The 17,352-nt window shown below is 40.1% G+C and overlaps 1 protein-coding gene across 5 annotated transcripts in view; it reads left to right on the forward strand.

The window, feature by feature from the left end:
- robo2 (roundabout, axon guidance receptor, homolog 2 (Drosophila)) overlaps window positions 1–14,274 on the forward strand; it is a 305,161-nt gene extending 290,887 nt beyond the window's left edge. For 4 of the 5 annotated variants that reach the window (XM_087795574.1, XM_087795577.1, XM_087795575.1 and 1 more), the window contains 7 exons: window positions 904–1,167; window positions 2,697–2,908; window positions 8,859–9,041; window positions 9,356–9,514; window positions 9,669–9,935; window positions 10,682–10,876; window positions 11,640–14,274. In XM_087795574.1, coding sequence (XP_087651700.1) covers window positions 904–1,167; window positions 2,697–2,908; window positions 8,859–9,041; window positions 9,356–9,514; window positions 9,669–9,935; window positions 10,682–10,876; window positions 11,640–11,641 — 1,282 coding nt within the window. In that variant the 3' untranslated portion in view covers window positions 11,642–14,274. The remainder of the gene's footprint in view (window positions 1–903; window positions 1,168–2,696; window positions 2,909–8,858; window positions 9,042–9,355; window positions 9,515–9,668; window positions 9,936–10,681; window positions 10,877–11,639) is intronic. The other variant, XM_087795578.1, reaches the window with a different exon arrangement.
- The last annotated feature ends 3,078 nt before the right edge of the window (window positions 14,275–17,352 follow it).

Below are 17,352 nucleotides of genomic sequence, written 5' to 3' on the forward strand. Positions count from 1 at the left end.
GGAGCCTGCCTCAGCTTAAGTCTTGTAGACGTCGTCAGTGGAGGATAAAGAAAAGCAGAATAATACCTCAGATTAGTTTCCCCGACAGCTAATTACTGTATAAGTGTGCATCTGGAGCGTGTAAACTCTCCAAATACAGTGGGATTTACCCAAACGGTGGTACAAAACTCACATACAGATGGCTGCTGAGCAAACTGCTTATCCTGTCTTTCACGTACGGGTCTAAGCCACGACTGGAAAAATAACTTTCGCCCAGATGGCTCCAGATGAATCTATTTGCTCATCAGCGGGGAAAATAAAATCCTTGTTTTATAAAGACAATGAAGACAAATATGTTGTGGGATTCTACATTTTCTGACTTTAAGAACAAATACCATCCTGAAGGTGATGTGTGTGTCTTTGGTGCAGCCGGTGCCAGGAGAGTCGTCCGCCTTAATAGGCTCTCTGGCAAATGAAGAGTCCAGCACAGTAAATCTGAGGCTGCTCTTAATGACTTCAGATTAAAACTGTTATGTCCTATGAAGTGTGCACTGACAAATTTCTTTAATGAACACTTGCTTTATGGGCAGTTATTATTTCAGCATGTAGAAGTCACCAGGAAGTGAGGCTCGTAATTCCGCTCACGACTGCCGGGTAATAAATTTGTGTGAAAGTTGGACAAGGTCATGGGAGCTCTTTGGTGCAGCTGAGCGTCGAGGATTTTAAAACTTTGTGTTTTATGTCTTCATCAGGGAGACAGGTCTTGTTTGCCCGCCTTGTTTTATAGATGGGTGTAAAGTAAACAGGGATGGGAGGAAGGTAGTGTGAATGGTTTATGGAAAGTGGTTTATTTGTAGAAAGATGAGGTCACAGAAGAGAGATTAAATCATTATGTATTTGTACATGTATCTCCTCTGTTGATAGGTACGAGAGCGATGGTTGGGGTCCACCGATGCCCGTTCAGACTTATCTTCACCAGGGCATGGAGGACGAGCTGGAGGAGGAGGACGAAAGAGTACCCACCCCGCCCATCCGGGGGGTGGCATCCTCCCCCGCCGCGGTGTCCTTCGGGCAGCAGTCCACCGCCACCCTCACCCCGTCTCCTCGGGATGAGATGCAGCCGATGCTTCAGGCCCACTTGGACGAGCTGACCAGGGCTTACCAAATGGACATTGCAAAACAAACATGGTAAAGATTGGATCCTCTGCAGAAGTTAAAGATGTTTTGAATTTGATTATTCATTATTCAAAATTCTGACCAAACGCTATTTATTTTAGTGATTATATTTGATTGTTATTTATTCTTTTTTGTATTTTTTTATTTATGTATTGCTTAATTTTATTAATATGACTATTATCATTTAATCACTATCATCAGTTTGACCTATTATTAGTAGTAAAAGTAGTCGTATTGGTATTAGTATTGATATTATTATAAAATAATAAGAAAATTAATTAATATGATTGTGTTTATTGTGCTGGAAAAATGTAATTTAAAGTGGTTTCCAGGAAAGAAATATAATCTCAATGAAAATATTATGATATATGGAAAAAAATAATTCTTTGTATAATGTATAAATCTTTGTATAAACATAAATTGTATAAACAAAAATTTATAAACAAAAATACTAGGGATAAAATGGATTTAAAAATAGTGAAATTAACCTTATTGAAAACTTGAATATTATCGGATGTTTCGTCCATAGCCTTTTAGTTGTTATTTACTAATACATTTAAAAAAAAAATTAATTATCTTTGTAAATAATAGTAATACCACTTTTACTACTCCTCCCACTACAAACCTACTAGTTAATGATAATAATAAAAAATAATATGAAATACATCAAAATGTCAAAAATAAGAAAAAAAGGAAATTAAATGTGTCCAGTATCTTATAATAATACTTCAAATCGTTATGCATAAACAAAGAAAATAATGACCGTGATGAGATAAGCTTCATGTTTGCAATGAAATGTCAGGTATCATTCTAACATGGCTGCCTATAGATGTGTGTAATACTTCCATACCAGCAGTACATGCAGTGGCCATAAACGCATTAATCATTTCATTTGTATGTGTTGAATTCCTAGAGCATTTCATTGGCACTTGTCTGCTCCCCCACAGCAACATTCCATTGTTGTTGTCATTCCACTGATGCAAGTCAGATGAGGGCCATGTTTCATTCTGTCGCTAATGCCCAGAGAAGCAGACACTTGCATTCGTTCACAACAGCATCATGCAGGGTGTGTGTGTGGGGGGGGGGGGGGGGGGTGACGCCTCGCCAGGAAGGAGATGTCATGTTACCCAGTAATGACTACGTTGGTTAGGGAGAAATTTCTGACAACACCAGAGGGCCAGTAATTACAAGCAATTCCCACTGCAAACCACGTTAAAAGCACGCGCCCCTCAAACAAATGCAACTGTCAGAGACGCGGCGTGCCAGCGAGGTGACAGCAGTGTGTCGGCAGCCGTGGCGAAGTGTTTCTTTGTAGCAGCCACCGCGGCAATTAACGGGTCATTGTGTTAGCATGCTACGCAGAATTAGCCCAATTGCCCAAATTTATTCAGAGCTTATGAAAGATGTCCATGCAATTAGCCCTGCTAGCCTCTCTCCTCTTCATTCTCTTACATGGAACGTTTCATGTTGCACAGATTCATCATCCCGCCACATTCCTTGATGCATACCAAGTCCTTTAATATTCTGTTTTGCTATGCCAGGCACATGCAGGGAGGATCGCTTCCTCCCCAGGCGCCGGCTCCTCCTGTGGGCTACGTGTCAAGCACAATGGTTTCTGACCTGGAGACTGACCTGCCTGATGATGAGGAGGAGGACGAGGATGAGGAGGATGAAGGCTACGGAGCCAGGCATCGCAACGGCATTGAGCACACGCCAGGGTCCAGTATGGACAACCTGGACAGCTCTATAACAGGTAAGATCATCTTTGATGTGGCTCCAGGCATCTGCTACAATTAGACTGTGAAAGGATGGAACCAATGTCTAACACCTGGAATCTCTTGAATTATCTCTGCCAAGGAGGTTTTCGTTGGTGCTTAATATCTTGGATGAGCTGTTATTTCTAAAGTTATCACCCCAGACCTAATCAATCGTTTTGATTTAATGCATTAGTGAAATAAATAGTATTCTGACGAACAAAAAGATAATAATATTTAAATATGAAAGTTTTTTTCTTTCTTTTTTAACATATCTTATTCTCAAATTATACTCAATTTATTTATTTTTATTTAATGAATGAGAAAAAATATGTAATTATGTTGGAGAACTTAGAAGAAGACGCTACATTTTATTTCAGTCAATGTGTTTGCTATTTTTATCAAAGCATTTTTATTAAATTCATTTCTAATGTTTTGATTTTACTTATAGTTTTAAGGAGATTCATGTTGCTTCATCGTCAGAAAATGTTGTTTTTTTAGATTAGAGTTACCTGGTTTTTAAGATAACTCAACAATAATTTCACTTGCACTAGTTTGTGTAAATTAAACTGTGTCTAAGATTTGACTGTAATGTCTCCCTGAAGCTTGGTTGCGAGGTTTTTTAATCGAGAAACTTTTTGTCAATATCTGTCTGAAGTGTCGAACACAAAGGTTCTTTGATCTTAGGGTCATTATTTCAGTCCAAAATTGTCACCATCCGTATCATCATTTTGGCACAGAAAGTGGGGCATTGTTTGTTATTTGTTTATATGTTTAAAAAAAATGAGGTCTAGCACTGATCCCTGTGGAACGCCAGGCGAGACAGCAATCGTTACAAATACATGTTGAGCCATCAGAAGGTCGTAGAATTGTCAAACTTTGCAAAACAAATTGACGTTTGTTCTCTCATGGTGAGGCATTAACAGGCTGCTGCTCTTCATTTTCATGCCAACCTGCTCTCCAAGTGTCCCTCAATCAAGTTTCTACAGCAACTCCTGCAGTCTGTGGGGAATTGTAATTATCATTTCCCCCCCCAAAAAAAGGACAGATAAGAAAGTCCATGAATTTTAAACAGGGAAGTGAGAGGGGGAAATTAAGAGGAGAGGGAAGGCAGGCGGCGCGAGAATGACAGTGATTTAAGTCGCGCGCGGCAGCCATGCCAGAGCCACCCATATCTTGACCCGTACCTGGAGAGATTTGAAATACATTTCATGTGCTGCATATTCCATTCCAGATGCGAGACACCATTTCCATTTTTACTACTCCGCGCAAACTTTTATTGCCATCTGTCAGAGGGACAGATGAAGGGCGCCGTGGTGGTCGTTCCTAACTGGCCTCTCAGTGAATGTTGTTGAATCACTTCTGATGCCAATGGCTCGACGTGGATCTTTTTTTTTTTTAAGTACAAGAGCCACTTCAAAAAGCTTCTGGTCAAAACAGAACTACTGCATGTCGATGATGTCATCCACCTGAAAGTTTCTTGAAGGTTATAAAGTTGCCACTTTCCTCACAAACTCCTCGAACTCTGCAATCATCCGACTGTTGAGGGGAGAAAAAGTGGACGCAGCATAAAATAATCGGTGTTATTGAAGATCTGAGGCGGCCGAGAGCGAGCGTGTCAACAGTTCTGCTCGTCGGTTTGGCCCGACGGAGGTTGCACTGTTTGAAAAGTAGTTTTCCATGGCATGATGGAGCAGAGGTTTGGGTTGTGCTGACACATGCTAGTGCTGATGTATTTAAAGGAATATAAAGCAGCAGAGAGGCTGTAATCGGCTGCATCTCTCCTCTACTGTATTACTCTGAAGACATCTTATCTATCCACGAGTCTGCCTCCACACCCGGTCGTCTGACAGCTCGGCTTGTGCGGGAGGAGAGAAGACAAACGCAGATTTATAGTGGCCACCCGTTTGAGGTTTTAAGACTAACAAGGATGTAGATTCACGTCTCAGCTCTACTGATAGATTTGTCTTAATCGTATGGAAATGACTTGTTTTCCTAATGACACACCAAAGGCCAGTAAATCAAACTCTCTGTGGCTCAGAACAAAGGAGGTTCTCCTGTTGGAGACATTTTTCACCAGAATATCAGACCAGGATGATGGAAAGTGTTTTGTAGATGATGAATGTGAAAGGTCTGATGGAAACTTATATTGGTTGAAAGTAACAGACAGAGAGTGGGATTTAAAACCCCTATTATTTGTGAATAAAATAACACTTTTCTTCTAAAATAATTATTTCATAAAGCGGCAATGTCAAATATTGCCACAGGGGGCAACATATTCATGCTTTTATAGCGAAATCACAGTTCAGTGAGTGCTCAAGGTCACAGGCAGATGATCAAGTCTTCGTCTCACAATCGTCTTCATGAAAATGTATGAAAGAATCAGCAGAGACAGTGTGTTTACAGAGAACATGAAGAAAACTTCAGGATATAAAATATATTTATAAACCATATGAATGGTTGATGACAAGTTTGGTACATTTGATCACTCTTTGTTAAAAACAGGGAAATGTAATATTCCGTTGAAATGTCAGATTGCAACAGTAAAGTAATGCGAACACAATGCAACAATAAGCAAACGCAAATGAATTTCAAACAAAATGCAACACAATTGAGAAGCTATGCAAATAAATTACAAATTGAATGACACATATTGTATTGTGATAATGCTACATTTCAAACTTAATTCATTGCAAAGGTAATTTATCACAAACGCAGTGGATCGAAAACGTAAAGCTTCACAGACCTAAAACATAGCAACAATAATGTGATTAAAAAACAGAATGCAACAAAAACGTAATACATAGCAAAAGTAATACATCACAAATGTAATACATTGCTGTCGGAATACATAATAAACATAAATCATGATCATAATGCATCACAAAAACTTTAAAAATTGACTTCAATTATATTCATTATATTTACCTTTTCCATCTTATTGTATCAGTCTGGTTCAGTGTAAAAAAAAAAAAAAAAAATCAAATGTGATTTTAATAATAAACACACAGCAGTGGTTATCGCTAGTGATGGTCTGATCAAGCTTCATGAAGCAGTGTCATTATTTACAGAGACCACTAGATGGAGGTCTTTGCCGTATTTACCTTTGTTGGAAAAACTTTTCTATAGAAACATCACATCATTTTTAAACTGATGGCGCCACCTACTGACCTCTAAACAACATGACATTGCTTCATTAAGCTTCATCAAACCATTACTAGTTATTGCAACTGCCTCACAGCTTTAAAGTTGTAGGTTCACTTCCAGCTTTGGAGTTAATATGTCCTTCTGTTTGTGTGGATTTACTCCAGGTACTCCGGTTTTCTCCCACAGTCCAAAAACATACATAGGTGTATTGGGAACTGTACAATGGTGTGACTGCGTCTGAGGGCTTATATCTCTGTGCTAGTATTACTGAGTGTGTTTTCTTAGATCTTGGTTCTTACAGAGGTGAGGGATGTAACATAGCAACAGAAAGATTTATCTGTTGATCTCACACATCAGCCTTGAATTTCCATCCCTCCCTTTAATTCAACATTCCTTCATCCGACGAAGAATATAAAAAGAGCTGTGATAAAAGTTCATTAACCATCTCAGAACTGGCTAAAATGTACCATAGTCTTGGAAACAAGCGAGCAAAGATGGTTGCGTGATCAAAAACAGTGCTCAGAAGTTTCGTCCACGTGTCATTACAATTGACTGAAGGCAGAATCACACACAGACTGGGGCTCAAATATGATCTTGATTTATGCGAGAAGTCGCCAGGACTGTTGATGTACAGTGGTGGGCCTCCGCTGTGATTAAAGTCGGACTGTTCTGGGCGATTACTCCCTCATAAAACCCGGCCAGGTTTTGTGAGGAGCAGGGTCACGTCTCCTGACAGCAGGTAAAGACTCCTTCTCGTCAGGGGGAATGATTTCCCTGATTAACGACATGCAGATTAGGGTTTCTGCCAGTGTAAATCAGTTTTAGTGGCAGGAGGGATCCGGGATGGATTTTAACTGCCACCCTGCCCAAGTCCACGCTTGCTAGAGCTGCTCCAACAGCGTGTGGAGCACAGGGGTTGTCAGCCAGGGGTTGAGGGAGCTATGACGTGCCCCACATTTCTCAGTACAGTCTGGATTGTCAGGTTTGAAATTGAAAGATTGATTTTCTTTAATCTAATGATGTTCCAATGATCACAGTTTGATTGGGAACAGAAGTGGTTCAGAGGTTCAGCAGCAGCAGAAAGTGGCAGTCTTTCTGTGATGTGATTTGCTGAGGCAGTGTTCCTCCACCGAGCCTGAGGAGTTGGAAGCCTGGCTGCTTTGGCTGGCACAGCCTATACTTCATTATCTGCTCTATTCTTTGTGGGGGAATTGGACTTGCTGGAATTGCTGTAAGAAGAAAAAAAAGAGGATTTGAAAGAACACATTGAGGTGAGATGGAAGGCTGGAGAGTCGTTACAGCCTCAGATTTCAGATAGGTCTGTAAAAAATGGATTGTGTAAAGAGGTTTTCTACGTTACGCAAGCTTACACTTTATAGAAGTTTCTATTAATCTGAGAGAATTTTATTGCCAGAGCCAGAGACTGTCGCAACCTCAGCTGTTGGAGGTGCAATAAAGTAACCAAGACTGGACAGATAAAGAGATGCAGATGTTAGAAATGTCTTTGAAAGGATTTTCCTACATATCTGCTTCAAATATCCATCACGTTACGTCAATAAGAAACTCTCACAAGAAGAAATGTGTGTGGTGCTCGACATGGCCAAATAATAATAACATGCTTTATGACCGTGTGTAGTCCAGCTTATTAGCAAATGTAGCTCTTTTTACAAGTGGCAACTAACATAAAACTAATTTCTAGCAATTTAAGTGTTAATGAACCATGATAATTGCTTCAGTACCACTATTAACGCAAAATAGTTCCGTCCAGGATTGCATATTTTTAGGGCTTCATTAATAGAAGTATTTATCATTGGATTCAATTTTCAAAGTTGTCATTTTGTTTTCTAAAGAACGCACTCGCAATGTAAAGAAGCACAGACAAAGTGCATGCCTTGCCCAAGAGCTGATTTCCAACATCTATGAAACCACATCCTAAAATCAAATCAATGGAACAAGTATGCAAAAGATACCCAACTTATAAATAGCAAAATTAGTTAAAAAATAAATAGCTAATTCAAGTAAAAACACAACTGTTTTCAATGAGGCGAATGCTCACCACTACTATAGCATAAGTGTGTGTGTTCCATCTTTTTTTAAACGCTGATTAATTCCCCCAAGAAACTTTCTTTTCCCCTCGAACAACCCCAACTCCCCGCGCAACCAATCATTTCTTCAATCACATCGCTTCGTAAGTCTGTGTGAGTCGACCACTTGGGTCAGCGCCACTTTAGCACAGTCAGCCAAACCGAACCCACAGAAAGCTGTCACATTAACCGAGCGTGCTCTGGCTTGCCAAAGTGCTGTATTTTTACTGGCAGACTCCACCGGTTATATTTAAAACGCTGGACTGAAGGAGAAAAATGGTTTCGAATACATGAAAGTAAATAATCTGGGTAGCTGGAAACAAGTTTTCATGAAGTTATACTGAAAGTTGTGGCTTCCAGTATCAAATGAAAGCAGCAGCAGGAGGTTCATTCAATGGTTTTTGTGCTTCATCTGCTTCCCCCGGAGGCTATTCTGTCTGTGCCTGTGCGCAGGTGTGCTCGTTGTGCTTTATCAAAAGGACAGAATGTGTTGATTTTAGTCATGCTGCGTTCGTTGTTGGGAAGACTTCTTGGGAAGGGCACTCACCTGCAAGAAAAAAATGCCCTTCAGCTTGTGTTTTGTATAATATTTGTGTTGTAACATTTGTTTTTCAGAGGAAAAACAGATGTTACGCTCGTGCATCCATGATAGTAGTTGATCTGGATCATTTGCTGCGGTTGATACGGCATCATTTCATATACATGTGGTGTTCCGTAGGGTCCATGGTGAATGGGTGGGGCTCAGCTTCAGAGGATGAGCGTAATTTCTCCAGCCACAGGTCCAGTATGGGCAGCTCGTCCGACGGCTCCATCTTTACCCACTGCAGCTTTGCTCAGGCGCTGGTGGCCGCGGCCGACAAGGCCGGCTATCGCCTGGAGGGCACTAGTCTCAGCAAAAGAGGTTGGTGTGTGGAGACACTCTGTCGGGTCTGAAACTTCACCCGGTGGCAGATCATGTGCTTCCTCCTGCTGGGTTCGTCCTCTGGCTCATGTCTGCTCTCGAAGTTGACTTCTGACTTCCTCTGCGTTGCTTCTGGGCTTCAGTGTTGCATGGCACGAGTTTCCTTATCTGACCTCCCTGTCCTCTTCCTTTCCTCGAGGAATGGAAGCAGCCGTTTGATCCACTTCTACTGGCTTCACTTTGGTTTCTGGGGTCATGAGTCATAACAGTTTTTTGTCAGCAGCGTCTTGACGACTTTATTTATCACTCCACAGGTAAAGGTTTGTCCCACCGGCCTCGGCCCAGCAGTCCGTTCTCAACAGATGGCAGCACAGTCGGCACACACAGCCTGGGCCACCAGAGGGCAGCCAGGCCAGCACGCAAACCCCGCAGCCAGAACACAGCACCCCACCGGAGAGACCCCGGTGCAGACGGTGAGAAAGAAACTTAACTTTAAATCTGAAGTTGAACTAGAAGGACAACATTGTCTTACTAAAGGAGAAACAAACAATGGATTTGGAATATAAAAATCCTCCTGTCCTAGTATCTTTGCTAACCAATCCTTTATATGATCATTCTGTGTCCCAGACCTACCTCCTCCCCCTGAGCCCCCTCCCTCTCAGGGCCAGGGCCGCGTCCAGGGCGCCCGCAGTATAAACAACATGGTGCCGACAACGGACCGGAAGGCCTCATCTCTGGAGCGTCCACCGATCTCGGGGCCGCTGAATGGACAGGACGACTTGAAGAGCTCCATGGATCGACAGACGCGTGCTACTCTGGAGCATCATCGACAAGTACAAGAGCGGCTGGGATCCATGGAACGGGCCGACGACGGTCGCAGGGGGCACAAAAACGGTAAATCTTGAATCTATTCTCACTACAATTATATACAGGTAGTCTGAGTTTATTAGTTAGTATCTATTCATCGCTCTTGTTCTGCTGCACCATGACTGAGTACCCCTGAACAGATTGCACTGTCTGCCACTTGCTGTGGTTCCCCCCAACACACAGCCCCTCTTATGCCACTCCAAGTGTTGCCAATGTTGGCTAGCTCCACTCCAAGTCTTAGAGGCTCCGGCAACTGAAATTCCCTCTAATGGCTTCGCTTTTCTTCGACGCATACAAACTGCGTTCAGTCTCTGCCCCATCTGTGTATGAGTGTGACACCATTAGGGATCTCCATGCTGGGCTGTACCTTCACAGACAAAGACAGGTGCTGCAAAAAACACAGAAAAAAAACCCACCCACCCATAGATTGGTGGATTCCCATTTGTGTCAGAGTGCTGAGTGATTCGCAGAAGAGTCAGCCGAGGTCAGGTCTGACTCTATTACAGTCATTAGCGGGTCAGTGGGGAGCAGTTTGATGAGATTTCATACAACAATGGACTGCTGAGGGTCAATGCGACGCTACCTGCCAGCATTGGGGGCCACCACATCCTGTGGCCCCACTGTTATTGTGTCCTTGCGCAGCCATGTGCAAGGCTGCCCGGTCCAGTCTCTGGCGCTGCCAGTTGGCACGGCGACCGTGCAGATGTCAGACGCTCATCGTCTGCTCAAGTATCATCAGTCTAAACCACCTTCCTTGTGTGTCTTCTGCTCAGAGGAGGGATGTATTCCGTACAGTAAGCCATCCTTCCCTTCACCAGGCGGAAACAGCTCCTCCGGCACTGCCTCTTCCAAGGGGTCGACGGGGCCACGGAAGAACGAGGGGCCCCGACAGCCGCATCAGTGGACGGCGTTAGAACACGCTGATTTTCTGGGGACCAATGGGCAAGGACAGTACTCAGGAGAATTATGTACGTAAAAAACATTTTCTTTGATTTAAAGTATTAAATTATGTTTAGTAGAATAGATCTCATTAGCTAGCAATTGTTGCTGAATGGTGCGCCCCCTGTGGGTCTACAATTAAATACATTTTAAAAAAATGTAAACTATATGAAAATACATTTTAAATATTTTAATTTAAAATTTAAAATAGTACAGTCAATAAAACAAAAATTGTTATAACCTTTTTTGGTTTAATGTTAGCATTATTTTCACAGCCCGGCCTGCAAATACAACAAAAATAAAAAGGCATGACCTGCAAAAACCTTTGAGAGCATAAATACAATTTTCACCGTAACACCGAGTCAGCAAGGGCCCCAGGCTGGAGTCTTTACAACAAGATATAGAGTTTGTTTCTCACTCTTTTACACTCTTTTTTCTTTAGTAATCTTGACTGAAATAGTATCTGAGAGTCAAGAGTCACATGCAAATATAACTTGGTTGTTGTTGTTACTTTTCAAAAAAAAAATCTTTAAGACAATAATAATCTAAATGATCAGAAACCACAAAAAAATATAGGCAATATGTAGAAAATTAAGATTAAGATAGACCAAATATCTAAGACAAAAGCAATGAAACTCAAACAACTACCTAATTCTAACTCTTTAATTCTTGTTACAATTTATAGTAAATACACTTTGCTTCAATTCAAAAAAAAATATTTAGAAAAAGTCGATCTCTTGATGGTCAACTGAAAAAATCCTAACTTTCTCATCTCCATCTCTCCTCCTCCAGAGTCATCCGACTGGTACTTGGCCTGGAAACTACTGGAATGAGCGACGTCCTGCCAGTTCGGGGCTCTGAACTTTAGTCCATGTGTGCGCGTCTAAAGCGATGCAGCGTCACAGAACTGTAAATGTGATGTACAGACACAAACATGCTGTACATCCCACTCTGTTTTCATCCTCCAGAAAAACAATATTTTCCACCTCCTACCTTACTGTCATGTTCTTTTTGTTACAAAATCCAAGTGAAAAAAAGAACAAAAGAAATACACATTTTCTGGTAATTACCCTCCAGGAACAAGGAAGGGAATCGTGTGTAAATATTTTCTTTAACTCGTGTTGCATTGCTATGCAAGCCTGATTGATTTGAGCTTCTCCTTTTTTTAAATCCTACCTTGACTGGAAGCGTCTGTTTCTCTCTGGTTGTTTGTATTATATGTGAATTGTGTGGCTGTGGTGCCATGAGATATTGTTTTATAATCCATTGTTTGTTAATAGTTTCCATTAATTTCTATCATGATTATTGTTAATTATTGTTTTTGCACTGCAATTTTTGGTGATAAGCACAAAGATATAGCTCCTGCTGACATGAAGAACCGGAAGAATATGTGAAGAGGAGTTTCTGTACTGTAAAGTAAAGAGAAGATTATATACTAATGTACAGAGAGATATTAAAGTGGGGGGGAACCTCCGGGGGTCCGATAGGCAGACGCTGGAACAACAGTACTGAATTAATTCTTAATCAACTGTTGAGAGAGCTCGACCAGAGCGAGCAGGTTTATGTCATTATTTCCCCTCAAGATGGGGTTTCGTCGTTTTCTTTTTCAGTACGGACCACCGACACGACAGCACACAAACTCAGATGTCGATTTGCAATTCCTTTTTTTTAGCCTTAAATGAAAGCAGACATGACACGGTTAAGACAGGTGATGCATGAGGTTGCGTCCACACCACTGCGTTTTTTGTTTCAGGTCCGCTTCTGTGTGATCAAACACATCAAAAATGGCTTTAATTACTATACACACAGCACATAAGCTTAAAATTAAATCTATTCTACAGATAGAATTCCCAATTATTAGTGTTAATAACACTGTAGTGGTGACTGAGTTGTCATCAATATTGGTTTGAAATAATCCTTATTTTTGTTTAGCAAGAAAGCTAGCTTAGCATTTGCACACTTTTTGTCACAACAAATTTGTCATTGTAATAAAGGTGACTTTTATTTAAAAAAAAATCAAATATATGAGTACATTTTTTCATCAGTGCAAACCAGAAGAAAAGCTCACAAAGCTCTGCCGAATAAATTAATAGTTTAATATTGTAGTTGAAGGAGCTAGTTTTAAGTGCTGTGACCCCAGATATTCTCTTAAATACAATTTGAAACTTTGTTTTATGGGGTCAAAAAATCTGTTTTTAAATCCTCAAAAGGTTGAAAATACATTTTCTGGGAATTGAATAACTTGCTTGATATTATCATTATAGAAGATAAACTGATTGGTATTTTTCCGAAACTAATTGGAATATATCCAAAACACGAATCTTTAAATCTCAGTGGATCATAATTGTGACAAAGAAAAGCTCAACAATTGTTTTAGTGAAGTATAGAAACAGAATTGAAACACAGTCATGTGGATGTAGCCTCTTCTGGAGTGTTAGCATTTTTAATTGTTGCTTACTTCAAGCACTTTTGTTCCAATCTTAACTCTGAGGCCCTGGTTGGATTCGGGATTAGCAAAAAGGATTGTTGCATTTACTGCCTCAAACATCATTTTAAAGAGAAACTGAAATTAGCGCCACAAACATTTCTAGAATTCTGTCAGTTCAGTGCAGCTCAGTAAAACCGTCCGGTTCCCCCGACAGACAGCAGCCAGCAGATTTGTTTTATAATAAAACACCACAGCGGGGACGAAGCCTGATATCTCAGTGGAGCAACATCATTTGTTTACATTTCATGTACTTTTCTTTTCGTCTGAGCACTTATGTTTTATTTTTAATCGATGTTGTGAACCAAGAAAAAAAGAAAAAAAACACCAGTTTTGTGATCACGGAGAAAAAGCCTTGTACATGAACTCGCAGGTTCCACTGCCTCTACAGCCGTCTGGAGCTTTTCGACTGCCGGACCAACGACATCCACCAAATCTTTACGCTTGTTTTTGTTTGATATGCCTTGGACTCTGAAACGCTGCTTACCACAATGTTTTTTCTAATCGTTCAGGATTTTTGTGGTTCAATGACTGTTGTCGTCCTTTTTTTGTAACGCGGTGAGGGAGGGGCTGGAAAGGTTGTCGTCGTCATGACTTTTATTTTCTTCGACCGTTCACCCAGTGGCCAGTGTTCCTGGAAATGAGGTGCAAAGAGTATCTCAGGTTATTTTACATTCTGGTGGTGTTTGTGTATATATGTGTATATATACAGTATATCCATCCGCGCTTGATGCCACCGAACTATCCCTCGCTTTTCTTTCTTTCAATTTCATTTCTGCTGTGATTTTCAAGGCAAGATGTCAGAAAAAAAACAACCAAATTTGATATTTCTAATGTCTGCAACGTTTTTGTGTCCCTTTAATACTCATTGTTTGAACTCACGGTGTCGTTTTTGTATTTATTAAAAATGATAATAAAGGTATATTGTGAAATATGCATAAAGATTCATGGAATATTAAATGTGGATTTTATTTTCACTTTTTTTTTTTTTGGTCCTCTCGTTTCTCAAAAAAAAAAAGCAAAGCTCTTTTATTTAAAACCCCAAACAAGGTTGCTTCCTTGTAGCCAATCTGTGTGTTGCCTTTTTCTTTTGCTATAAAATATTTAAATAGAAGAAAAAAAAAGTTGCTGGCTGAAGTCTTTCCTGTACAGTGCAGAGTGAGGTGACGCCCCAGCTCACGCCATTTCTACAGTTCCTCTTAGTTTCTGTCAACACCTTCTGTACTCACTTGCATGTCCCCTTAAAAGACAGTGGATCAAGAACTAAAGTTTTACATTCTCCTGTAAAATAAATCCATGTTCTTTAAGTTCCTTGTACCTGGATCAATATCAAATAAAATATTTTTGAAAAATGAAAAGTGATCAATTTCCTGCTTTGTGCTTAATATAATAAGTCAAATTTATTTAATTTGGAGTTTCTCAGTTAGTTTCCATTGAAAACCTGAAATGGATTCCCTTTTTTGCTCTTTCTCTTAGTCAGTATCGTCAAACTAATCTCTTTTTCTTGTGGGGCTACACAAAACTCATTGCAGGTCAGAGTTGGCCTCTAGGCATTTAGTTTGACACATTCTGAATCTACTCTTATAGACATGTCAAATTCCTAATTATCCTTTACACAAAGAATTGATCATGACTGTGCACAACAATGGTGCCCGAGGACCGCTACCGTCCCTTGAGATATTGTTCTATTTATTATTACTGAAATAACATTAGTGTGTGACTCTTGACTAATGAAAATGAGTAAAACACAAACTTTAAAACAACAAATTTGGTTTCAGAGTCCTTATTCCATATAAATAATGCTTAAATATAAACTCTAAAAGCTAGGAGACACATACATACAGAACACCATCATCGGCATACAAACATACATAGATGCAAATACGGAGACATCTTGTTGTATCTAGATTTTTTGCTGGTCATGCCATTGTATTTTGACTTTTTTTCTACCTGAATGATCGTGAAATTCTGACATTGAACTAGTCCTTGGTACAAAAAGAGTTGGGGACCCCGTTTTAGAACATAAAAATAGATCAGAATTGCGCAACCTGTCGATACTTGAAACCAACCAACCAAACTGAATTTAAACTGTGACACAAATAAAAAAGAAGTTCAGATAATGAATTTAAAAAAAATACATTCTTAGTTTGAAAATAATGTCCAGTGCTGTGTCCCAAATTGCGCACTTCTCCGAGTGCACTGGTTTATAAAACACATTAAGATGGTGCACGTACTTGGCCTGTGCGCAAATTTTTGATAGTACTGTCTCAAATCAAACTCTGCTGCTACACACTTACTAGAAGAGGCTTGACAGCTTCTTCTTCTACTACTTTTTAACACTGATCGCAACCGGAAGTTGGAACCCTATCACCAAATCTTAACACACATTTTTCGTCAATTGAAACAAGTTATTAAGTTGTGTTTCATTGTGTTTTTATTTTTGTTGTGTTGTTTTGTTCTAAAATGAGTGTTTTCTTGCTCTGAAGACACGTCTTAAGTGATGTAGCTTCTGTTAAGCGTAATCTACGTCACTAATGATGGCAGTCGTTGAGGGTGGAAAGTTTCCATCGATCCACACTCAATCGATCCACTTTTCTGGCCATGTGCACCAATTGAGTGCTCATTGCACACTAGATGTTCGCAAACTGCTAATTGGGACTCACTTGTGCCCTCAAAATAAGTATAAGTGCAGAAGTGTGCTGTTTGGGACACAGCCTAGATCCGGCTTGAATATATTATTATTTAGACAAATGCCTATGATCTGGCCCCAGAGCCAGACTTTGGCATTCCTGATCGATGTATTTTTCTATCAAAGCATGACAGGCTTTAGGTGTTGCTCAAAGTTCCATGACCGCGATTGTATCGGGACAGAGCGTCATTATTTCGGTTGGATGAGGGCTGCAGATTGAGGTGTAGCACACGTTGACTCAGCAGGATTTTATCATAGCCGACCTCACAGGATATTGTTAAACCCCGGACTCTAATTCTGCTGTCAGGGTGATTGATGAGCAACAAGATTGCTGGCATTGTTCCACCATGCAGCCAAAATAACACAACAATGCGTGTCACTCAGACTACAAGTCGCATCTAAGCTAGTGATGATAAATTCAATTAAAAACAATATATACGATCATATCGAAATATTGGCAAGTGATTGTCAATATCTGCAATTAGAATGTGTTGCAACAAATTTAAAAAAATATATTTTGAAGTGTTCAAATCAACCTGCAGGTATTTCAAGGTAGAATGAGATTAATTGTTTTCACTCTCTTTATGTGTGGTTCAATTAAATAACGTGCAGTTTTATGTGGTAGAGTACAACTCATTAGCATTAAACACCTACATTGCTGTTTTATGTATAAATTCATAAAATATTTTAGTTGTTTAAAATATAAAAAGGTGCAAATCTAGGTATTTATTCTTAAATCTTACCGAATTACAGTACAAAAACAAAGTTAAAGTTATGTTATTTACAAAGCCGTCATAACACATGATATTTCATTATCCACAATCTGATTCATTCACTCATCGGTATCCATCCTTCATTCAGCCAATGGAAGTCTGGAAACAGAAAATTCATCCAACTACTACAAACTACTACTACTTTTGCAACGTTTAGCGAGTGCTCACTACCACTTTAGTCCACTAGGGTCGCTCGATTTCAAATCGCCTAGAATCACTTTTCTTTGTAATTACGGGAAATCAAAGTTCGCTAGCTAACATGCTTTTACATGTTAATGTAACCTCGCCTCTAGTAGAAACAATTGTAGACTACATTTTAAGGTGTTGTACTCCATGTGTGGCAAAATGTAGCCAAGTGAAGGTTTGAAAGATTCTCCAGAATTGAAGGTTTGGTGCCGTGGCGCAGACTCGGCATCGTCTACATGCTGGTGCGTCACCGATGAGTCGGCGCATGTCTGGCAGAGTGGCATCTGATTCGTCGCAACAACGAACAATCTATCACATCATTTATTCATACTATACCATCCTTAAATCAAAAAAAACTACTGTGACAAGGAA

This window comes from Callionymus lyra, chromosome 7, assembly GCF_982586985.1.
Source record: "Callionymus lyra chromosome 7, fCalLyr1.hap1.1, whole genome shotgun sequence".
Lineage (NCBI taxonomy): Eukaryota > Metazoa > Chordata > Actinopteri > Syngnathiformes > Callionymidae > Callionymus > Callionymus lyra.